The sequence below is a fragment of the Triticum aestivum genome, chromosome 7D (assembly GCF_018294505.1).
Source record: "Triticum aestivum cultivar Chinese Spring chromosome 7D, IWGSC CS RefSeq v2.1, whole genome shotgun sequence".
Lineage (NCBI taxonomy): Eukaryota > Viridiplantae > Streptophyta > Magnoliopsida > Poales > Poaceae > Triticum > Triticum aestivum.
The window spans coordinates 108,461,011-108,485,629 of NC_057814.1; the positions used below are offsets into that span (position 1 = coordinate 108,461,011).

General features: G+C 45.1%; 1 protein-coding gene and 1 long non-coding RNA gene across 2 annotated transcripts; one reads left to right on the top strand and one right to left on the bottom strand.

Moving 5' to 3' along the window:
- The first annotated feature begins 9,980 nt into the window (after nucleotides 1-9,980).
- On the top strand, nucleotides 9,981-12,237 carry LOC123170918 (uncharacterized). Its single transcript, XM_044588632.1, has 2 exons — nucleotides 9,981-10,097; nucleotides 11,881-12,237. The coding sequence occupies exons 1-2, from the start codon at nucleotides 9,981-9,983 to the stop codon at nucleotides 12,235-12,237; spliced, it is 474 nt and encodes a 157-aa protein (XP_044444567.1).
- Nucleotides 12,238-12,970: 733 nt separating this feature from the next.
- LOC123168244 (uncharacterized) lies at nucleotides 12,971-15,593 on the bottom strand. Its single transcript, XR_006484268.1, has 2 exons — nucleotides 13,388-15,593; nucleotides 12,971-13,266 (listed from the first exon to the last, which is right to left on the bottom strand). It is a non-coding gene; the product is annotated as an uncharacterized lncRNA (long non-coding RNA).
- Between the last annotated feature and the right edge of the window lie 9,026 nt (nucleotides 15,594-24,619).

Below are 24,619 nucleotides of genomic sequence, written 5' to 3' on the forward strand. Positions count from 1 at the left end.
GGGAGCTCTGTAGCATTTCTCATATTATATGTGGATGACATACTATTGATGGGAAATGATATAGAATTCTTGGAAAGTATAAAGGCCTATTTGAATAAGTGTTTTTCAATGAAGGACCTTGGAGAAGCTGCTTATATATTAGGCATCAAGATCTATAGAGATAGATCAAGATGCCTCATTGGTCTTTCACAAAGTACATACCTTGACAAGATATTGAAGAAGTTCAGTATGGATCAGTCCAAGAAGAGGTTCTTGCCTGTACTGCAAGGTGTGCAATTGAGCACGGCTCAATGCCCGACCACGGCAGAAGATATAGAAAAGATGAGTGTCATCCCCTATGCCTCGGCCATAGGGTCTATTATGTATGCCATGCTGTGTACCAGACCTGATGTAAACCTTGCCGTAAGTTTGGTAGGAAGGTACCAAAGTAATCCCGGCATGGAACACTGGACAGCGGTCAAGAATATCCTGAAGTACCTGAAGAGGACTAAGGATATGTTTCTCGTTTATGGAGGTGACGAAGAGCTCGTCGTAAAGGGTTACGTCGACGCTAGCTTCGACACAGATCTGGATGACTCGAAGTCACAAACCGGATACGTGTATATTTTGAATGGAGGAGCAGTAAGCTGGTGCAGTTGCAAGCAAAGCGTCGTGGCGGGATCTACATGTGAAGCGGAGTACATGGCAGCCTCGGAGGCAGCACAGGAAGCAGTCTGGATGAAGGAGTTCATTACCGACCTAGGGGTGATTCCCAATGCGTCGGGCCCGATGACTCTCTTCTGTGACAACACTGGAGCCATTGCCCTTGCGAAGGAGCCCAGGTTTCACAGGAAGACCAGGCATATCAAGCGTCGCTTCAACTCCATTCGTGAAAGTGTTCAAAATGGAGACATAGACATTTGTAAAGTACATACGGACCTGAATGTAGCAGATCCGTTGACTAAACCTCTCCCTAGAGCAAAACATGATCAACACCAGGACGCAATGGGTGTTCGATTCGTCACAATGTAACTAGATTATTGACTCTAGTGCAAGTGGGAGACTGTTGGAAATATGCCCTAGAGGCAATAATAAATGGTTATTATTATATTTCTTTGTTCATGGTAATTGTCTATTGTTCATGCTATAATTGTATTGTCCGGAAATCGTAATACATGTGTGAATACATAGACTACAACGTGTCCCTAGTAAGCCTCTAGTTGACTAGCTCGTTGATCAACAGATAGTCATGGTTTCCTGACTATGGACATTAGATGTCATTGATAACGGGATCACATCATTAGGAGAATGATGTGATGGACAAGACCCAATCCTAAGCATAGCATAAAAGATCGTGTAGTTTCGTTTGCTAAAGCTTTTCTAATGTCAAGTATCTTTTCCTTAGACCATGAGATCGTGCAACTCCCGGATACCGTAGGAGTGCTTTGGGTGTGCCAAACGTCACAACGTAACTGGGTGACTATAAAGGTGCACTACAGGTATCTCCGAAAGTGTCTGTTGGGTTGGCACGGATCGAGACTGGGATTTGTCACTCCGTGTGACGGAGAGGTATCTCTGGGCCCACTCGGTAATGCATCATCATAATGAGCTCTATGTGACTAAGGCGTTAGTCACGGGATCATGCATTGCGGTACGAGTAAAGAGACTTGCCGGTAACGAGATTGAACAAGGTATTGGGATACCGACGATCGAATCTCGGGCAAGTAACATACCGATTGACAAAGGGAATTGAATACGGGATTGATTGAATCCTCGACACCGTGGTATCCGATGAGATCATCGTGGAACATGTGGGAGCCAACATGGGTATCCAGATCCCGCTGTTGGTTATTGACCGGAGAGGCGTCTCGGTCATGTCTGCATGTCTCCCGAACCCGTAGGGTCTACACACTTAAGGTTCGGTGACGCTAGGGTTGTAGAGATATGTGTATGCGGAAACCTGAAAGTTGTTCGGAGTCCCGGATGAGATCCCGGACGTCACGAGAGGTTCCGGAATGGTTCGGAGGTGAAGAATTATATATAGGAAGTCCAGTTTCGGCCACCGGAAAAGTTTCGGGGGTTACCGGTATTGTACCTGGACCACCGGAAGGGTCCCGGGGGTCCACCGGGTGGGGCCACCTATCCCGGAGGGCCCCATGGGCTGAAAGTGGAAGGGAACCAGCCCCTAGTGGGCTGGGCGCCCCCCCATGGGCCTCCCCCCATGCGCCTAGGGTTGGGAACCCTAGGGTGGGGGGGCTTTCCCCTTGCCTTGGGGGGCAAGGCACCCCCTTTCCCCCTTTGGCCGCCACCCCCCACCCTAGATGGGATCTGGCCGGCGCCCCCCCTCCCAGGGGGCCTATATAAAGGGGGGAGGGAGGGCAGCAACCTACAGCCTGGGGCGCCTCCCTCCTCCCCTGCAACACCTCTCTCTCTCGCAGAAGCTCGGCGAAGCCCTGCCGGAGACCCGCTACATCCACCACCACGCCGTCGTGCTGTTGGATCTACATCAACCTCTCCTTCCCCCTTGCTGGATCAAGAAGGAGGAGACGTCGCTGCACCGTACGTGTGTTGAACGCGAAGGTGCCGTCCGTTCGGCACTCGGTCATCGGTGATTTGGATCACGGCGAGTACGACTCCGTCATCCACGTTCATTGGAACGCTTCCGCTCGCGATCTACAAGGGTATGTAGATGCACTCCTTTCCCCTCGTTGCTAGTACACTCCATAGATGCATCTTGGTGAGCGTAGGAAAATTTTAAATTATGCTACGATTCCCAACAGCACCTTGTATCTCATTTATCCAAGACTATGTTAATGCTTAATGCTCATCCATATATGAGTCTTATCAAGTGCTTTGCCATGTCCCACACACATCTTTTTGGTTGAGCCCACTCGTAAGTTGCCTCTTTTATATGTTGCTCAACCATGTGCTTGTTGCAAGAGCTATGCCTTGTCTCTTTTTTAGCCCACTTGCACTTGTTGTGAGTTTCTACTGATTTTGGGGGAGTGATGATCCTATTTTGTGAACTTGGTATCCAAACGCAAATATACTAAGGAGTGCACAAATCATGGGGAGCTTATCTAGTTTCTCTAGAACACTCCTTTGCTCTATCATAATATCTTTTATTCATGTGGCACGTAGGATCATTGGTCTAGTTGGTTCAATTGGTATCTTTTGTTATCTTGCTTCAATTGGTATCTTTTGATTGCTTGATTATTTGTTTCTCTCTTTGTTATGTCTTTGTGGCATATCATTCTTTTGCAATCTTTGGGCCTCAATATAGTTTGTCTTCCTCCAAGTATTTACCTTTGGTTTTGTGTATTGCTTTCCACCCTGTTGTTGAGAAATACAGAATTTATGGAGGACCACAATTTATATTGGCCTTCTAAGCTTTTCGCCCATTTTGGCAATCGATGCCAATGGGGGAGAAGTTTCAGAGAGTTTTTTGGAGAAGTTTTTAGAGTTTCTCCTTGCTTTGATTTTGTTCCTAAGCATTTGCATCTCATTCTCACGCATCATTGGTTGTTCCATTGCATGGTGATGCATAATTCCTTATATAAACTCTCTTGAAAGTGATTGTCATCAATTACCAAAATGGGGGAGATCGAAAGGACATGTGGTGCCCCCATGTGTGGTTTTGGTAATTGATGACATTCTCTATGGAATAATGGTTGCATTGAGTTATATTTGAAGGATTTGTCCATAGGCTTTTCTTGAAGTCCATATGTTGGTTTCAAGGAGTTTATGAGTTGACCAAGGTGTTATTAAGGAATTATCCAAAGATTGGTCATGTGAGTGTTGAGCTTATTGTAAGCATGTCTTGAAGAAGAAGAGTGTGTGATCATTCATGTCTACCTTCAAGACATCATCCAAATGAAGAGAGTTTGAAAGATTCAAGGTTGACCAAGACTAAGTCAAGAGTGAATCATGTTGATCAACATACAAAGCATACAAGCTGTACCTAGGGATCAAGTGGTCCCATGGTATGGTTGCAGTGTGCAAGTTCAAGTGGAGCATCACGAAGAGATCATCCTCGAAGCTTGCCGTTCATTGTGGTGTCATTGGACTTGAGAAGATGCGCCAAAGAGCGGCTCACCCATAGTAGAGTATGGGAGGGCAAACATCTAGTCATCATCGAGCCAACGCAATCAAGAAAGGTGGTCCAACCTGAGGGAGTCAAGATCGTCATCATCTAGCCCAAGTGGACTATGTGCAAGGCAAAGGTTTACCCTTGATATTTTCTCTATTTTACCGATCTCATGGTGGTAGTTTGGAGACCGGGTTATAGGATCGATTGCCGTACTATCAAGGAGGGCTCTCAAGTGAGTAGCTTGATCGTATCATGCATAGAGAGCTCAAACCATTTCACGCTTGCATCATCTTTCTTGGTTCTTGTTTTTTTTTCTCCTAGTGAGATTTCGAGCTTATGGTCATCTTCTTGACACGCTCGAGTTCATCGAAAACGGACTTCACATGCTTCTTCTATTGCGTTTTCGGTGTTGGAGGTTTTACCGGTCTTATTCAAGGAAGGGTTCTCACCATTTTCTTATGGGCCTTTTTTATTTGCTTCTTATTGTTATTTCTATGAAGATTGTGTTAGCCCTTGTCGCTAACTTTCCAACAAACTTGGTTTCGTTGAATTCGGAGTTCGTTTGCAGAAGTTGTGTCAGTTTTTGTGTCCTTATAAAAGCTGCAGCAGTACTACCGCTCGTGGGAGCGGTACTACCGCTTGGAGGGGATGTAATTTTTTACTACCGCTCTTGGGAGCGGTACTACCGCGGCTACTTCCGTGGCTACTTCCGCTCTGGACCAAAAACACGTCTCAAGTCCAGCGGTGGTAGGCACGGATGTATTTTTTTAGTACCGCTCGCAAGCAGTAGTACCGCTACCCTTTGAGGTAGTACCGCTACCCCTAGCGGTAGTACGGTGAGGAAGAGCGGTAGTACCGCTCTATGCGGGCTGTGAGCATAACAGTTGGATTTTTCCCCACCTATAAAAGGGGGCCTTCTTCCCCAATGAACCTGATCCTTTGAGCTCGTGTTCTTCCCCCATTGTTGACCTTCTTTGAGCTTGCTATCTCTCAATCCCTCCATGGATTCTTGCTAGTTTTTGGGGGAAAAGAGAGAGGAGATCTAGATCCACATTTCCACCAATCACTTTCTCCTCTATGTGAGGGGAATCCCTTGGATCTAGATCTTGGAGTTCTTGGTGTTCTTCTTCTTCTTCTTCCTCTCATTTCCCTCCCTAGCATTAGTTGTTTTGGTGGGATTTGGGAGAGAAGGACTTGGGCACTCCGTGTGCCCTTGCCATTGCATTTGGTGCATAGGTTTGAGTTCTCCACGGTGATAAGTGGAAGTTACAAGTTGAGAAAATTATTACTCTTGGGTGCTTGGTACCCTTGAGCTTTCTCCTCTTGGGTGCTTGGGCACCCTAGACGGTTGGTGGTGTTCAGAGCTCAATCATTGTGGTGTAAAGCTCCGGGAAAGCGTTGGGGTCTCCAAATATGTTGTGGAGATCGCCCCGGGCAATTTGACGGGTTTCGGTGACCGCCCCCAAGGGTTGCCAAAGTGTACGGGTTCGGTGACCGCCCCCAAGGGTTGCTATTTGTATGGGTTCGGTGACCGCCCTCAAGGGTCCCTTAGTGGAATCACGGCATCTTGCATTGTGTGAGGGCGTGAGGAGATTACGGTGGCCCTAGTGGCTTCTTGGGGAGCATTGTGCCTCCACACCACTCCAAATGGAGATTGGCGTCCGCAAGGGTGTGAACTTCCGGATACATCGTCATCTCCGCGTGCCTCGGTTATATCTTACCCGAGCCCTTTACTTATGCACTTTACTTTGTGATAGCCATATTGTTTCTTGTCATATATCTTGCTATCACTTAGTTGTTTATCTTGCTTAGCATAAGTTGTTGGTGCACATAGGTGAGCCTAGTTGTTGTAGGTTTTGTGCTTGACAAATTAACTGCTAGGTTTATTCCGCATTTGTTCAAGCCTAAACTGTAATTATTTTAAAGCGCCTATTCACCCCCCCCCCTAGGCGACATCCTCGATCTTTCGGTTGGGTTTTACCTTAATGATCTTTAGTAGTTGCGGATGCTTGCTAGAATTTCAATCATAAGTGCATATGATCCAAATACGGAAAGTATGTTAGCTCATGCCTCTCCCTCATATAAAATTGCAATAATGATTACCGGTCTAGTTATCGATCACCTAGGGACAAATAACTTTCTTGTGTGACAAAAAGCTCTCTACTAAACAACAAACTTTTATTATCTCGCAAAGTACTCCTAGTTTTATTCTTGCAAAGTAGTCCTAGCATCACACCTACAAAATAGTTTCATACTTGTTTTAGGTAAAGCAAATGTTAAATGTGCGTAGAGTTGTATCGGTGGTCGATAGAACTTGAGAGGATCTAAATTCTACCTTTAGCTCCTCGTTGGATTCGACACTCTTATTTGTCGAAAAAGTCTACAGACAGTCCCCTATACTTGTGGGTTATCAGAGGGCACCGGGGAAGGGGGGCTCTTGGTTGGTCGCCTTGGAAAGCAACCAGGAAGGCCATTGGGCTTTTTTTATCCTAAACAAATAACTAGTAGTTTGGAGAATACACTTACCTGAATATATTGCTGCACATCTAAACACAGTACATACAACTAACGAAAGTACATCAGAAGACACTACATTTAAATGCATTACATGTAAGGGCACTGCAAAACATGTAGATATGACAATGCCATTAATTCGGAGATGTGAGGCGGTAGTGCAAAAATGTCTTAAAACTTTCGCTGAAACATGTAAAGATAGGACCTATTGTTGAAAATATTTCCACCAATGCACTTATCACATAACTAGGACCCCTCGTTCAAAAGTGAATGTATTTTTTGAGTCTAGTACAGAAGCAAAGAAAACGTAGACCTTCCTTCCCATTGGGAGACCTTCCCCTAAGTGTAACAAGTGGCGAGGGTGCCACGCATTGGGATGGGGGTGGGGGGCACACTCAATCCTAGGATGTCACTTGTTGCATGAGGATGCATTCAAAAGTGACCTCCATGGGTGGGTAAGAAAAGTCTAGCCAAGGCCGCAAAAAATATTGAATTCAAATTTGTATGTTATATCTCAAAGGCTAAATTGTAGCATACTACTCCCTCATTCATAATGGAGTGCATATAGATATTTTGAAAAGTCAAACCTCACCAATTTGACCCAGTTTGTGGAGGAAAAAAATTACGTCTAGAATGCCTAACATAGACCATTGGATTCATTATAAGACGTAGTTTCATATTATATATATTTGATATTATAGATGTAAACAGTTTTCTCTATAAATTTCGTCAAAGTTGACAAAATTTGACTTTAAAAAAATCTATATGCACTACATTATGGAACGGAGGGAGTATAAGACTGTTGTAACACAAGTTGCTAAATGTACTGCCATGTCATTTTGGGGCCAAGTAAAGTCGTGTTAAATAAGAAGCTTGGGTGCAACATATTAATCTTAAATCATATTGTCCTTTTCCACCAACCTTCTGATAGCATACCTAGTGTTGGTTTTCGTAGTTGAAATTGGGATGAATGTTCAATATCTACTTACATTTTTATTGTTTTCGTACCCAATCTTATAAATGTTGAAAAGATACAACAAAGAGAAATTCATTGGTCCTTTCACATGTGATGTATCTGCGATTTTTTTTTTTTTTGGCGGATGCCATATATGCCATCTTAAATCTTTTCTAATCCTGTGTGTGCTTTATGCATCAGATGACTTAGCTTTTCTCTAGTGTGACAATGTTTAACTGACAGGGAAGGCATATAAATGATGTTAAGCATTTTCAGTAGCAGCCAGATGTTCCAAGTAGAGAAGTGCCGAAAAGATGGGCGGCTCCTTCTTCCAACAGGTGTGCCTAGTGCCTGATGGCGTAAACGCTTTTGAGGATGAAAATCCCACACATATCTTATCTCGTGCTAGCCGAAGATGATTCGTTGGGCCGAACTAGGCGCATGGCTTCCCTACCAAACCAAGCTCACAAGCATGTACGACCCGGTCTATGTGCCATGGATTTTGATCGCTCAGTCTCCTCAAATATTGATACCGTGGCTTTTGTTTTGCACTCTGGCACGCTAAAATTTTGAACCTTGCAAACAGTCCAGATGTGCTATTGTAATCTCCGCTGCCTCCTAGTCCTACTCCCACTATGTGCACTAGAAGAAAATAGTTGCAAGGTTTTCATCGCATTTGAAAATAAACGTCTATTTCACTGGCACATATTTGCGTGGACAACATACCATCAAAAAGCAAGTAAATTCATTGTCTCTCTCCCCCCAGTTTATAAGAAGAGCAACTGAAGTGTGCTTTGATGTGTTTCAACAATCCAATGATATACGAGGGTCACACGGTCATTGACTCAATTGTACTCAAGCGTACAATGTTTCTTGGGGTGCAAAAAATCTACACCTCATAGTAGCTAGCTTCGCATATATATAGTGATGAAATCAACGTGAAAAAATTATATCTACTGCATTACTCCCTTCTATCCTAATTGTTGGTATTTATCTCCTTGCGTGAGAATCAAGGGATTTGCATCTGCCCTAAGTTATTCTAGAACAGGGTAGTTGTAATTTACAACATGCTACACATTGCACTAGTCTTGTAGCGTGGGGTGATGCAGTTGTGGGTGCACGGCTCCATTCACTAGCATAGTGGCATTTACTACTCCCTCCATCCCATATAAAAAATATAAGAACATTTTTGTCCTAGTATTTACAGGCGCCCTTTGTCAATCATGCTTGTTGAAGAGATGAACTTATGTGGACCGGCCCATGTAACTTCTCAAACCGGTTTTCAGTAGCTTTCCACAGGTTTTCTTCTTCCTTTTTTCTGTTTTTATTTTCACTCAGTTTTGTTTGGTTTTTTATTTCTTAACGTTTTTTTTATATCCATTAACTTTTTAAATTTGACTAAAGAAATTAATTTTGCAAACTTCTTAAAATTTCTGAACGCTTTTAACATTCATGAACATTTTAAAATTAACGAATAGTTTCCTACATTGGCTACACGGAACACCCTTCCCTCCGGTGCACCCTCGTATAAACGTGATCGATGGCAGTGGCGGTGCCAGAAATGTTGTCTTGTGTAGTCAATTTAAAACTGTATGAATTTATACAATTTGTTTCAATATTTCTGCATCTATATGCTAGTTTTATCAAAAAGTTGGGTAGTCAATTGACTATCCAGCTTGTACGTGGCTTCGCCACTGATCGATGGGTGCTTAATTTTCCCGGAAAAGTGAAATATGTTGGCCAGTTGCCAGCCTAGTAACGTGACACATGCATGCTGGTGCCTTTGCCGGCACATAAATCTAGCTAGTCCAATCCGCAATTGACACGAACAATGAACTGAATAGAGAATGGTCGTCCACCATCGATCGATCATGCAGCAGAGCACCTCTCAAAATATCTTCGACAGCCCAGGATCAATTGCTACCCGAACAGACTATTGCGGATCGGTGCACCATCACTAATCAGCCGTCCTTGCTTGACGAAACTGGCCTTCCCCTTCCCAACAGACCACATCTTTCACCGTCGTACCCTAATCACCTACTAATCAGCCGATCAAATCAAAAATCATGGACGAATGTCGACATGTATGTAAATGAATCTGCCCGTCGTGTAGCTGGTGAAGGGTCTAGATCAATCGTAGCGTTGGGGCACGCTAGGGTCTGCTGAGTATCCGACAGGTAACACTCGGCGCGTCGAGAGTTTTTCTGTAGTGAATTCGGTTCAGAGAAAAACGCAGACAATGAAACACGGCGTGTCACACTCACATCAGATGAGTGTCATGTGAGTCACATGACACTCGTCTCTTCGGTTTGCAGCTCCGAGTGAGTCCAGCCAGAAACGAACAAAGCGAGCCACGATTTAGGTCCGTTCTTTCTGCCCCCGTGCATCATTCGACCAATCCAAGACGACGCCTTGCCGCTGCCGGCACGGACGGACACCACGATGAGCTGGACCGACCTGCCGGCCGAGCTCTTAACGGCGATCGCCGACAGGATCGGTAAGCACGACGACTTTGCGCGCTTCCGCACCGTGTGCCCGTCCTGGCGTTCGGCTTACGAGGTGCCCGCCGTCTGCCATCGCACGCGCGCCCCGCTGCTCCTCCTGCCTGCCCGGGACTCGTAGAGACGTAGAGTGGCCCCGCCCCGTCGACCGCCGCCTCTGGTCACTCGTCGATGACAGCATCACCAAGATCCACGTGCCCGCCGCGAGCTGCCGCCCCTTACTGTTCGCGTCGCCGCAAGCCTGGACGCTTGCCCTGGGCTACTACTCGTCGGCCATGCTGCTGCACCCCTTCACTGGCGCAGGACGGTCACCGTGGCGAGCAAAACCTTCGCCGTCACTGCAGCGATCAAAAAAAGAGGCTTACATACGCCTTCATTAGTCCCCAAAATAATTGAACCGCGACCAAAGGGGTCTTTAGTCACGGTTCGGGAGGAGACCCGCGACGAACTATCTGAGCCCAGCGCGCTCGGTCGACAGCTGGCGGACGGGAGGGGCTTTAGTCCCGGTTGGCCTGGCCAACCGGGACTAAAGGTCCTCAGGCTGGCCCGAAGGCCTTTAGTCGCGGTTGGCCAGACCAACCGGTACTAAAGGGCCCATCAAACTCTACCCCCCCGGATCGCCTTTTCAGTTTTAGAAAAACCAAAAGAAAATGATGGAAATGTCAAAAAAAATAAAATAAAATAAGTTTCTCATGTGATATGTGGTCTAGTTGTTGGGAAAATTAACAAATATGAATTTCGACTTTATTTGCAAAATCTCTCTGGAATTTCTTAAAATGGGCATAACTTTTGCATACGAACTCGGATGAAAAAAAATTATATGAAAAATCATCTACTCGAAAAGTTACATCCGAATTTAACCGGGGCAACCCCGTTAAACATTTTCAAAATCCTCAAAAACCTAACAGAAAAAAAGATGCGGGGCTTTTAAGATCTGGAGAGGCAAAAAAATTCAAAAAGTTTCAAATTGTGGTCAAACTATGGTCAAACTATGGTCAAACAATGGTCAAACTAATTATTCTAGAATATTAGTGTTACTAAATAATTATTTTAGTTTTTTTAAATTTTGGTCAAATCTGGTCAAACTGTGGTCAAACAATGGTCAAACTAATTATTCCAGAAATATTAGTGTTACTAAATAAATATTGTTTTTTAAACAATAGTTTCAAACTCAAACAGTGAAATGTGTCACTTCATGCTCAAGCTAAATTCCTGAGGGTTAATAGAATTGACATCCTACTATTGTCAGGAAAACAACAAGTGCAGACTTGGAAACGAGGGAGAATAGAACCCGGAAGTTAAGCGTGCTCAGGCTGGAGTAGTGAGAGGATGGGTGATCGTCCGGGAAGTTAGATGATTTGGAATGATGAGGGGTGATTAGAGATTAGAGGATAAATTGAGCAGTGATGAGGGGTGGTGATTAGAGATTAGAGGTTAAAATAATTCAGAAATTTGAAAATAAAAAAAATTAAAAAAATTCGCAAAGAAACCAGGTTTAGGGGGGCTAAAACCCTAAACCTGCGGAGGAGGCCTTTAGTCCCGGTTAGCCACGAGAACCGGGACTAAAGGTCCTCCGCCCCGACGGACTCCTGGCGCCCACGTGGACGGGCCTTTAGTCGCGGTTCGTAAGAGGCGCGACTAAAGAGGGGGGCCTTTAGTCGCACATATTTAGTCCTGGTTGCACAGCCGGGACTAAAGGCCTTTGCGAACCGGGACTAAAGGCCCATTTTCTACCAGTGAACCCACCGACGCTGCAGATACCCGAGCACCTGGGTGGGAGCAGGACCCAGTCCACCCTCGTCGTGTCGTCGGACGGGCTCCTCGTGATCGTGAGGTCGTAGCTCCTACTTCCGGCGGCATACTACGGCTCAGAGGAGCTCTGCAGGGCCTTCCGCACGGACCGGCGCCGGATGCCCATGAGCTGGGGGGACGTCACTGACATCGGCGACAGTGCCGTGTTCGTCGACCACCTCCGCGCGTTCTGCGTCGAGGCCGATGGGCTCAACGGGGTGCGGAGGAACTGCATGTACGTCGCGAGCTCGTACGTGGACGCCGACAGGGAGGACGGGAGGTACAACGTCGGCGTGCTCAACTTGGCAGACCTCACAACCAAGCGTCTTGGGATGGGTAACCTGAGGAACCCCTCGTCTACCGGTTGCTATCAATGGCCTTCTTGGTCCATGCCCAATCTGCTCTGAACCAATTAAATTGCGGGCTTTGTAACTTGCCACGACGAGTAATTTGGAATGAAGGGAGTACTAAAAATCTGACTCAACTAATTCAAGACGGAGAGGCAAGGAGGTCATACTAATGCCCAGTTCTTTTGCTGGCTTCTAGAATAAGCTGGAAATTTCCAGTTTATTCTAGAAGCCCAACCAAATTTATTTTTTGAGAAGCCAACTAATTAAGACTTGACTATTAAACTTTAAAAAAAATCAGTTGGGCTTCTAGAATAAGCTGGATAGGAGGCAGTTTATTCTGGAAGCTCAAAAAAGCCACCAAAAACTGGCCCTAAAGGCCCGTTCGGAAGTGCTCTAACTTCCAAAAATCGCTGGCTCCAGCTTCTCATCGAGCGAGCCAGGAGGAGGAGCGATCCGTTCGGCTCGCTGGCTGCGGCTCCTATCGCAGGCATGGGCTGGTAGCCCAGGAAACCAGGCTAAAGCCTGCTCGGCCATGCAGTGGGCCATGTTTGAAGGCCCAGTTCGGTGGGGAAGTGCAGGCCAGATTTTGGACAGGACATGTTTATTTTTCTGCTTTGTTTGCTGCGATTTATCGTGTACAGAGAGCAGTTCTTACCTATACATAGAGCACTTTATGATAGTACAAGTGCTAGAATTATACAAAACATTCAAATTTTCTAAATTCACCAGATGTTAGAACTGTACCAAACAATCAGCGTGCCTCTCACAAACAATCAGCAGCAAGAACATGTACTACCAACATAATAAAATTATTGATCTGACTAGAACTGTACAAACCAATTCATACAGTAGAAGCGAGAAGTGTACCATCTCACAAACAATTGGGGCTGGCCACATACAGTAGGCACAAATTCAGGCTGAAACAGAGTGGTACAAGAGGGGGAGGGGGCTGCTCAATGAGATGGGGGAACAGCTTCTCTGACGTGGATCTTGCTGCAGGCTCCTCCAAGAGTAGTTCGTAGCACTACAGACTGCAGGGAAATTCTTGACTTGATCTGAAATCAATTCATAGCACTACAGACTGCACTACACATATATACGAAAAAGGTGCACACATCAGTTTCATATCACAAGAAATTGGGGCTACAGACAGAACACGAACTAGGCTGAATCAGAGTACTACAAGAGGGGGGAGGTGGCTGCTCACCTTGAGCTGGGGGAACGACTTCTCTGCCGTGGATCTTGCGGCCAGGCCCGTCCAGGAGCTCTACTTGGTGCGGCTGCCGGCGGCGACCAACGGAAGGAGTGGCGGCAGATGGGGAGACGACATCACGGGGACGTTGGGCGGCTGCTGCGAGCGGCGATGGACGGAGACTTGCGGGGCGATGCGTAGAGGCGGCGGCGGACGGCGGCGCGACGGCGCGGAGGCACGCCGGCGACGGGGCGGTGGCTAGGGTTGCGAGAGCAGAGGAGGAGCGTGGGCATTCATTTCTGTACGAGAAGAGGACTCGAGCCACCAGGTCGAGGAAAACGATTCGACTCGGTATACTTCGCGGTGGCATTAGCACCGTAATTTTGAGCAACTCCCGATTCTGCTTTTCGCGAAGCTGCGCCAGCCCAGCTTCTCGTCTCCGCGATAAATTTTTTTAGGGAAAGCATTGCTTCATTACTTAACTGTGATGAGGCATATCACCCACAACACATTCGCCCACACGGGCAGGTACATCGGACTCCCAGACCAAACATTGGTCTGGTTCACAAAGGCGATTAATATTGACAAGTTCATGTGCCACTGAGTTCGCATTACGTCTACAGACAGAGATGGAAAAAAAGGAGAACCACAACTTAAGTTGGTATTTCATGTCCTCTAAAGCAACCGCGTATGCCGAAGAATCCACTTTGCGCACATCCAGAGCTTCAGCCAGTAGTTGAGAGTCTGTTTCGAACTCCACCCTGATCATACCAAGCTCAGCTGCGGTTGTGATTGCATGAGCCATGGCGGCCACCACAGCTGCAAAAGCATCTGCCGTGTGCTCCTGTCGTCCCGCTCGCGCATGCACCAGAGAGCCATCCGCGATCCTCGCTGCTATGCCCCAGCCTGCATGCTGCTGTCCCGGAACGACTGAACCATCCACATTGATTTTATAGACATCTTCAGTAGGAGGGCGCCACTTGTCTGGCTTCGGGCCGTGGCCCTTGGAGGAGAAGATCTGCACGTACTCGAGGACACTGCTCCTCGTTCTTCTTGCCACTTCCCCGCTGTGAAAGGTAACTCACCCTCCCTTGCCTTGTTTCTATTCGCCCACCAAAGCCACCAGAAAGTGAGAATATGAAGCCTTTTATTTTCATGCAACCCCCAGATGTAATCAAACATTGCATGCACACCCTCAATCTTCTCCAGATCGCTCCTTTCCTTTTCCAGAGCCAGGTCTCGCCAAACCTCCTTTGCAAGCTTACATTTGATGAAAAGGTGAGCCCCATCCTCCTCCCCTCTGCTGCAAAATAAGCATTTGGTATCCTCTATGGGAATACCCCTCCGTGCAACCGTAGTACGTAGCGCTAGGGACTCATGTTTCAGCCTCCATGTGAACATTTGGATATTCCTAGGACAGGGCGGCTTCCAAATTCTCTTCCAGGAGTCATCCGCTATGCTATTCAGATTTCCAGAAATCGTGGAACTTGCTCCAACACCCCCTCCTTCCGTGTTTTCTCCAGCTGCACATAGCTTATAGGCACTCTTTACCAGCTTCTTGAAGCGGAGCCATTCGGTGCGGCTTCTCTGACCAATTTTCGGAAGCCAGCCCGTGGACTGCTTCCGAACGGGCCCTAAGTAAGTCTGCTCGAATGATTCATATTACATCATTGCTGGTATTGATGCTACCCAGGGCAGGCCCTGGGCCAGGGCAGCTAAAGGCTTGGTACAGTCGTACGAGCCCAATACTGATCGAAAACAAAAATGGCCGGAGAGGCCCATCCGTGATGTGCACTAGATTAGAAGCCCAATAAAAGCACACATAGCTCAATGCGTTGCAGATTACGGATCATGTGTGCACGTGTGCGAAACCAACAACTGGTCCATGATCTGGCACATTCAAGTCCCCTCAAAGCTCAACATGTTTCTACGGCGACTAGCCCGGCGGTCAATGCCAACCGGGACTGTGTTGGAGCATCATCACATGGCAACCGAAAATACTTGCCTGCTCTGTGGAGACATGAACACATGGAAAGATGCACTGATTTCATGTCCTATGTCTGCAAGTGTATGGGCGCTGGCACCTGACGAGTCGGTGCACCAAATGCTAGAGCGAGGAGAGGAGTGTAGGGGAACGCAGCAGAAAACAAAAATTTTCCGACCTACGCACCAGCCCAGGACCACTATGGAGACTGCATACATGGTTTGATCTTTTTCGTTACCGACTCGTAGTGCAGCGGGAAGTAGAGTCGATGACGATCGGCGGTGCAGATCCCCGCAGCTAGGATTTACAACCTCCCAACCGCGAGGATGTATACCCTCATCTGCTCCTCAGACAGCCCTCCAGGAGGCGGTCGAACAGCCCCCCGGACGGTGTTGCGGACAGCCCTTCGGGAGGACCTTCGAAACTCGAACGGTCACTCGGACAGCCCTTCGGGAGGACCTTCGAAACTCGGACGGTCACACGGACAGCCCTTCGGGAGGCACTCACGAACTAAGACCGAAACTACGATCTCTCTACAGAGTTGCACACATACGGTGTCATCTATCCGGCAGGGCTTCGCCGTCCAGAACTAGTTCCTGCCGGAACCCAGACAGCCTTACGGCTCTACGAAACTCTTTTCGTGGGAGGGAGAGAAGAAGCCAGATAATGCATGGCATGTGTATGAGAGCAAGGGATGAGTGTGGAGGGCTGCCCCTCCACCTCTATTTATAGGAAATCCCAAGGGGGTAGGGTAGTTTCACAAAAAACCCAAAATGCACATGAATGAAGTCCTTCCACAAGGACCTAGGAGTGAAACCAAGGAACAAGAGGGTCCCCAAGGGGGGATACCCCATGTAGCCGGCCACACCCCCATGAGGGGCCCAAAAAATGGCTCCTATCCATCCATGTCATCCCCAAGATCTTTTGGAGCAAAGCCCCAAAAGGTGGCTTTCCATAAAGTAACCATAAAGCTGATTTTCACTATTCACGACGACATTTTTCAGCGTCTGATCGAACTGAAAATATTTATGTGGGCTAAGAACATTTCCAGTACCCACTAAAATGATTTTCAACGCGTTCCGAAACAATTCCGGTTTTAGTGATTTTCATCTGCGAAACGCATCTGAAGTGGCTCCGGCAGCTCCGGAACATTTCCGGTTTTTATCTCAGAAAATTCCAAAAAGCTTCCAGAATGATTCTGGCATCCTCCAAGAATTATCAGGCATGTGCCGAAACCAATTTGACTTAATGGTGTATCCCGAAACAACTTTTCGGTATCATCAAAACTTATCCAATGACCTCTCTCTGCGGTACGATTCCGCTGTCCGAAACTTTTCGGTGTCCGAAACTTTTTCGGTGATTTTCTCTCAGACTCCCTGTCTAGTATTCAGCAGATAGATGACCCTTAAGCGTGTGACCCTATAGGTTCGGTGAAGTATAGACATGACCCGGAACCCCTTCCGATCAATGATCAACATCGGAGCCGTGGACACCCATATTGACCCCCTATACCCACACGAATAAATATTCGAGTGAACCTCCAGTTGCCGTGTGCTATTCCTGTTGCTTCGCGATATGTTACAAATACCCGAGGTGAGACATGTTGGCATTCCCATGGATCAACAACTTGTCCACTATGCTAGTTACCTCGTTACCGGTATTGTTCTCTTTTCTCGTTATCGTGTTCCGGCATCCCCGTGATCAAATCACAAAGTGTCTGGCCAGACGATGATGGATACCGTAACACCGAGAGGGCCCAGAGATATCTCTCCATCGTCGGAGGAGCAAATCCCAATCTTGAGCTATCAAGTTACTTGACACACTTTTCCATGAACCCGTAAGCCGCCGTAATAGCCACCCATTTACGGATGACGTTTAACAAACCCCAAAGTTCATGAAGCAAGCATGAAGAAACTCGATACTCTCATGGTCTAAGGAATCATGCAAACGTTAACCATCTCTGTGTTATGTACCAATAAACTTGTGACAAATGAATCTCATAGCATAACATCAATCCGGGTCGATTCAACACAAATGTTCTCTTAACATTGTGCCCTCAAGGTTGCTGACATAGACATGCCCATGATCAGGAAAACATAACCATCATGCAACACCTGAGCTAGTCTTAGAGGCCTGACTAGGAATACATTTTACCGTTTATTATTCCACACGTGCATATGAGTCTTCCTCCGAGCCTCGTGGTTATTGCAGACTCGAGAACCATAGCAGTTATAGCATGGAACATAAACATAATTATGAACTCGGAGATAAATAATATCATTTATTATTGCCTCTAGGGCATATCTCCTACAGACTCCCACTTGCACTAGAGTCAATAATCTAGTTAATGCTAATGCACTTTACACCTGTGGCACACCGGTGTAAATATGCTTCGCTTGTGGTATAGCCTGATGTCCAACGGATCTGACGACTTCAGTTCCGTGTGTATCTTTGCATGTCCTCGCGTTTTCACGTTTTCACAAAAATTCATATTTTGTGTGGACTTGGCTTTGTATGTATGTGAATCACAGGTCGAACCTGGATTCCTCAGACTGAGTTATGGAGCAACTACCTGCAGTAGTGTCCCATTGTCAAAAGCCATCTTGGAACTATACTAAGTTCATGAATGAACTATATGATTCAACATCTTCTTTGTCGCTTCTAAAGCGTCAACATACTTAGCCCTTGTTATAGAATTCACCACAGTAACTAGTTTGAACAAGTTCCAACTAACTGTGCCACCACATTGTGTGTTACACAAAACCCTTAACTTAAATCGAAAATCGCACGGTGAAAAGATGAAGACTATCGATGTAACATTTTACAACGAACTCTTCATGATCTCCGCTTGCAAGAAAACATATCATCAGTACTTACTCTAGTACTCAATGACATCTTTCACTGTTGTCCCACGATCAGTACTTTGATCACTTTAGTATCCATACTCGCAACACCTTGGGAGTATCGGACATATCTGGTTGTTCTACATACCATGGAATACATGATTAATCCAACCACAAAAGTGTGTGGAATCTGCATCATGTATTTTACTCATCAGTGTTTTGGGACACCGAGTCTTGCAAAAACTCCTTCCATGTGACTTTGGCAAGAATCACTCCTTGGCGTTTTAAATGCTAAAAGGTTTTAGCATCTTGTCAATATGTATTCATTGCTTAGCCCCATTAGGTAAATCTATCTCCATAGATCATCATGCCTAATATTGAGGCTATTTAGCCTAAGCACTTCATCGAAAAACTATTTTCAAATGAAGTCCTAATTCGTGTCAAGAAATTTATTTCCAATTACCAATGTGCCAAGCACATAAGGTTTTTAGAAATATTATTACGCTCCCACTTACTTTCTTGAATTACAAGCATCTTCGTTACCCATTGATGAAGTCAAAACCCCTTTGACCATTTCATCAAAACACGAAGATTCCAACTCCATTTTGCTCTCTTCTGTCCATTGCTGGAACTCTGAAGTTTGCATACCTACTAGCATCCTCTGGATCGACAAGTTACTTTGGACTGTATCATATACAAGTCCTAGCTTTCATTTCCATCAGATGGAAATCCTTTTATTATCCATGTTTCATATCTCATGATTGAAATATGTATTAATTGCTAGTTCAACCCGAACCGACTTTAAGCATCGCTACGATGAAAACAACCTCATCGTAGTCAACTCTTGAACTTGTTATTTCAACAAGTCGAGCTTTATGGATAAAACATTTTTATCCATATCAGTTTTAAGTTCCATAAATATTCGTTAGACTCTAAGTCTTCCGAAAGGTGTATCAAGGTTTTAATCTTGAATCACTTATATGGAAACCAACTTGGGTTGTATTGGCATTTAGCCAATTCCGGAGTCAGGGCCCATCAACGCTTCCTTGTGTATCGTAGGTATAATGTTGTCTAACAACAATATCTCGTTTGCGCACCTGAGAGGTTTGCACGAGCCTTGCCTACGTGGTTCAGCTGCAAGTTCGACCGAAGTTCATACATTTTATTGTAGAGACTTCCGTATCAGTCGCAGTAGGAAACTCTGGAATTACTTCCAAGGTCTCTTTCCTTTGATCTGATGACTTAGATACTGTTTATCTCGTCGAGTTGCACTATTCTCCCACTCACCTTTTTGAAAGAACCATTCTCTTTAAAAGCACACCGTTTCGCGGCAAAACTATTTGCCTCGGTATAGTGAGGGAGGAATACCCAACATTTTGGTATAACCTACAAAGTAGCACTTGTATGATTTGGAATAGGTTTGTAACCTTTTACACAAGCCCCATATTCCAAATGTTAAGAAAAGATATAACATGGTTGGGCGTACCATACCATGGCTTCATTTCAACAGACCCGATGTAACTCTTTTCAGTGTAAAAGCCGCAGTCTCTAAAGCATCACTTTAAAAGGGATAATGGCAAATTTATTTATGTCATCTTTGACCTTACCATGTCATAAATGGTTTGATTACATCTCCACGGACTTTCCACTTGCAGTGGTGTTCCGGGAGGTGCAAGTTATGAAACCCCTTTCACAACTCATCAGACATTCGCTAAACATGTAACTCAAATATTCCTTTGTGCAATCAAATTGCAGAAACATAATTTTCTTGCTACAATAACTTCTACTTCATTTTTGAGAACCTTTCGAATGATTTCAAAAGATCCAGACTTACGTCTCATCAAGTAAATATCCATATATCTACTTGAGTCATTTCTGAAGATAAATAAATCCACCACTAACAACACTTATCGGACTACACACATCAAATGTATGATCACTAATATGTTTGTTGTTCGTTCCTTATGGCCTGTGAACGGTATTTTAGTCACTTCACTTTTCGGAGGAAAGTTGCAAGTGTCAGATGATTCAAAATCAAAAAGACTTCAAAATCCATCATAATGGAATTTTCCATGCGGGTTTCTCCAATGTGACCAAATGTAGTGCCACACTTGTGTGGTATTCTTTTAGTCTTGCGACATTTAGCGTCAGTGTTATGGATGTATCATATTACCCTCAATATTCATAACATACGTCCCATCGATGATGGAAGTATGGCCCTTATGTTATTCATAATACTTAACAACAATTGTTGTTTTTATGAACAACTCTTTTGCAACAAACATTGTGCAATGGGCTAGAGTGTATGAAACTCTAAAATGAATTATGAAAAGTAAACCTAGAGGTATTGTATTATTATCAATATTCATAACATACATCTCATTCATAATGAAAGTATGGCCCTTGTGTTATTCATAACATCGAACATAAAAAGTTCTCTTATGAACAACCTTCTTGCAAGATGCCTTATGCAATGGGATAGAGTTTGTAAAACTCTAAATGAATTATGAAAATAAATACAGACGGCAATACACCGATGGAAGGTATAGTAACATTTACTATGTTCCATGTGTATACCTTAACCTCATTTCTAGCTAGTCTTTCATGCCATAGTAGTTCTTACATCGAGTTGCAACAGCCTGCAATCGAGCGGGCATTTTTGTGATGAACTCACAATACCCAAGAATTAGTGATTAACATGTTTAACCATAATTCGCAAGAACTATATCTTTGACCAGCCTTCTATACATCAAAAACTTGTATGACATTCATAAATGAGCTAGATATTCCAGTCTTCTTTCCTTTTGCCTTTATACTTCTAGCAGTTTAACTTTTAGTATTTCTCCTACTCTCAGAAGAAGCACCCAACTTAAGAGAGGCATTAGCCCCGGACTTCCTAGGCGTGTAAGTCATACTAACACCCTTTGGACACTTCCTTTATCTTTAAGTTGTTGTTTTATTCACCTTTCATTATATGACAGGCGTTCTTCTGGATCCCTTTCCCAACAGTCAAATGCATAGTAAACACTTTTACTAATACTTGCAAACAAACATTACTTTGTTTGTATCTGAAAATAATTTTCAGTTCCATGAATATCATATAACTATCCCAACTTTCGAAGTTTGGGTTTCATGGAAGAAAACATATTGCACTTGACTGAAACGGAATTATAGCTTTTGGATCAAAGGACGAGAGTCACATGATCCATAGCTTTAGCGGGAGGATACGGAAAGCATGCGATAGGACAAAGTCCTTCTCGGCACTTTTGAGGACAATCCTCATATTACGTTACCAATCGTGAAGTTTTAACCAGATATTTAACAGTTATTCAATTTTAATAGGGAAGGTGGAAACGCGAACCATTATTCTACAACTATTTTGCAAGAAACACTTAGACAGTGTTCATAATTAATTGCACTGAGAATTAAACATGTTAATTCAACAGTGCGCTCCCACTCAAATCAATATCTCTCACAATTAATTTTGAGTGATACAAGATCCAGACTTCAATTCATCGCCATAGAATCATCATCTCATAACGGGAATTTTAATCGGTAGGCCAACTTGCCGATCACATCTCTATGTGACTCTTGCTCATCTTTCGATGCATGTGTTCCGAGCTCAGGACGATCCTGCCATGAACGTCAAGACAACCAAGTGATCTTGCTGCGAGGTCTGACCTCACCCGCCTCACACTTCTCTAGTCGTTCGTACCCATGCATCCATGGCGCACCCCGAAAAGATAGGTGCCGTGACGGTGCTACACTTGGGAGAACACTAACTACTTGATATTTTAAGTGAGAGATCACCCTAATAAAAGCGACTACCGCGCAATCAAGAAGGGTGCATCATAAGGGATAAACATCTCAGGCAATTCATAATAGCATGATATGGTATAGCCCTTTCTGACGGAGAAGTATTTCATTTCTTCGTCTTCGGCATTCGCGTCGGTGTTCACCTTTGCGAAGATTGTCACCACCTTGTTGATGCACCAGATAATATTGCTATCTCTATAGCTAACAAAATAATGCATTACAACAAGGTTGACACGCAGGTCATTAAAGTGCAATCATATGGCTCCAGCCATCATGCTGAATCATGACACGCAGGTCATGTTAATCAAATTACATCATATAGTCATCTCATACATAATCGAATTAGTATGAGCACTGCTATACCACATCACATGCACATCCTGCAAAACCAAGTTAGACGCCTCTAATAGGTTTATGCAAAATTTTATTTTACGTGGCTTCTAAGGTTTTGACTTAAACCGCAGCTACCAACGTTTTATCATCAAGTATGATTATTCAAGTTGCTACATTAACATCTCGGGGTGTATGAAACACGAGATAATTAAATCTCGAGCCCCATACTAAACTTCGTCATACGCATGACCCCCATGCAGATAATATCTGCAATGCCCTTTCATCTGCGAATTTCATCTTTCTTTTGACTACGGCAGAACCCAAAGAACTGATAGCACTTCCATGATCAATCAGGATCACGGATTGCCAGAACTTTGTCAAATTCCACCATGCTGTCTCGAGATTGAGCAAACGCAAATTCTAGGGAAGCAACAAGAACCTCGGGTAACAGATTTCATCTGTCACCCGCATAAATAATTTTCAGCAATAGATCTCATCTACTACCTAATTATATTATGCAATACGCATACATCTCCATGTATTCTAGATCGAAACCTGCATCTACGCATAACCTGGCTCTGATACCACTGTAGGGGAACGCAGCAGAAAACAAAAATTTTCCGACCTACGCACCAGCCCAGGACCACTATGGAGACTGCATACATGGTTTGATCTTTTTCGTTACCGACTCGTAGTGCAGCGGGAAGTAGAGTCGATGACGATCGGCGGTGCAGATCCCCGCAGCTAGGATTTACAACCTCCCAACCGCGAGGATGTATACCCTCATCTGCTCCTCAGACAGCCCTCCAGGAGGCGGTCGAACAGCCCCCCGGACGGTGTCGCGGACAGCCCTTCGGGAGGACCTTCGAAACTCGAACGGTCACTCGGACAGCCCTTCGGGAGGACCTTCGAAACTCGGACGGTCACACGGACAGCCCTTCGGGAGGCACTCACGAACTAAGACCGAAACTACGATCTCTCTACAGAGTTGCACACATACGGTGTCATCTATCCGGCAGGGCTTCGCCGTCCAGAACTAGTTCCTGCCGGAACCCAGACAGCCTTACGGCTCTACGAAACTCTTTTCGTGGGAGGGAGAGAAGAAGCCAGATAATACATGGCATGTGTATGAGAGCAAGGGATGAGTGTGGAGGGCTGCCCCTCCACCTCTATTTATAGGAAATCCCAAGGGGGTAGGGTAGTTTCACAAAAAACCCAAAATGCACATGAATGAAGTCCTTCCACAAGGACCTAGGAGTGAAACCAAGGAACAAGAGGGTCCCCAAGGGGGGATACCCCATGTGGCCGGCCACACCCTCATGAGGGGCCCAAAAAATGGCTCCTATCCATCCATGTCATCCCCAAGATCTTTTGGAGCAAAGCCCCAAAAGGTGGCTTTCCATAAAGTAACCATAAAGCTGATTTTCACTATTCACGACGACATTTTTCAGCGTCTGATCGAACTGAAAATATTTATGTGGGCTAAGAACATTTCCAGTACCCACTAAAATGATTTTCAACGCGTTCCGAAACAATTCCGGTTTTAGTGATTTTCATCTGCGAAACGCATCTGAAGTGGCTCCGGCAGCTCCAGAACATTTCCGGTTTTTATCTCAGAAAATTCCAAAAGCTTCCAGAATGATTCTGGCATCCTCCAAGAATTATCAGGCATGTGCCGAAACCAATTTGACTTAATGGTGTATCCCAAAACAACTTTTCGGTATCATCGAAACTTATCCGATGACCTCTCTCTGCGGTACGATTCCGCTGTCCGAAACTTTTCGGTGTCCGAAACTTTTTCGGTGATTTTCTCTCAGACTCCCTGTCTAGTATTCAGCAGATAGATGAACCTTAAGTGTGTGACCCTATAGGTTCGGTGAAGTATAGACATGACCCGGAACCCCTTCCGATCAATGATCAACATCGGAGCCGTGGACACCCATATTGACCCCTATACCCACACGAATAAATATTCGAGTGAACCTCCAGTTGCCGTGTGCTATTCCTGTTGCTTCGCGATATGTTACAAATACCCGAGGTGAGACATGTTGGCATTCCCGTGGATCAACAACTTGTCCACTATGCTAGTTACCTCGTTACCGGTATTGTTCTCTTTTCTCGTTATCGTGTTCCGGCATCCCCGTGATCAAATCACAAAGTGTCTGGCCAGACGATGATGGATACCGTAACACCGAGAGGGCCCAGAGATATCTCTCCATCGTCGGAGGAGCAAATCCCAATCTTGAGCTATCAAGTTACTTGACACACTTT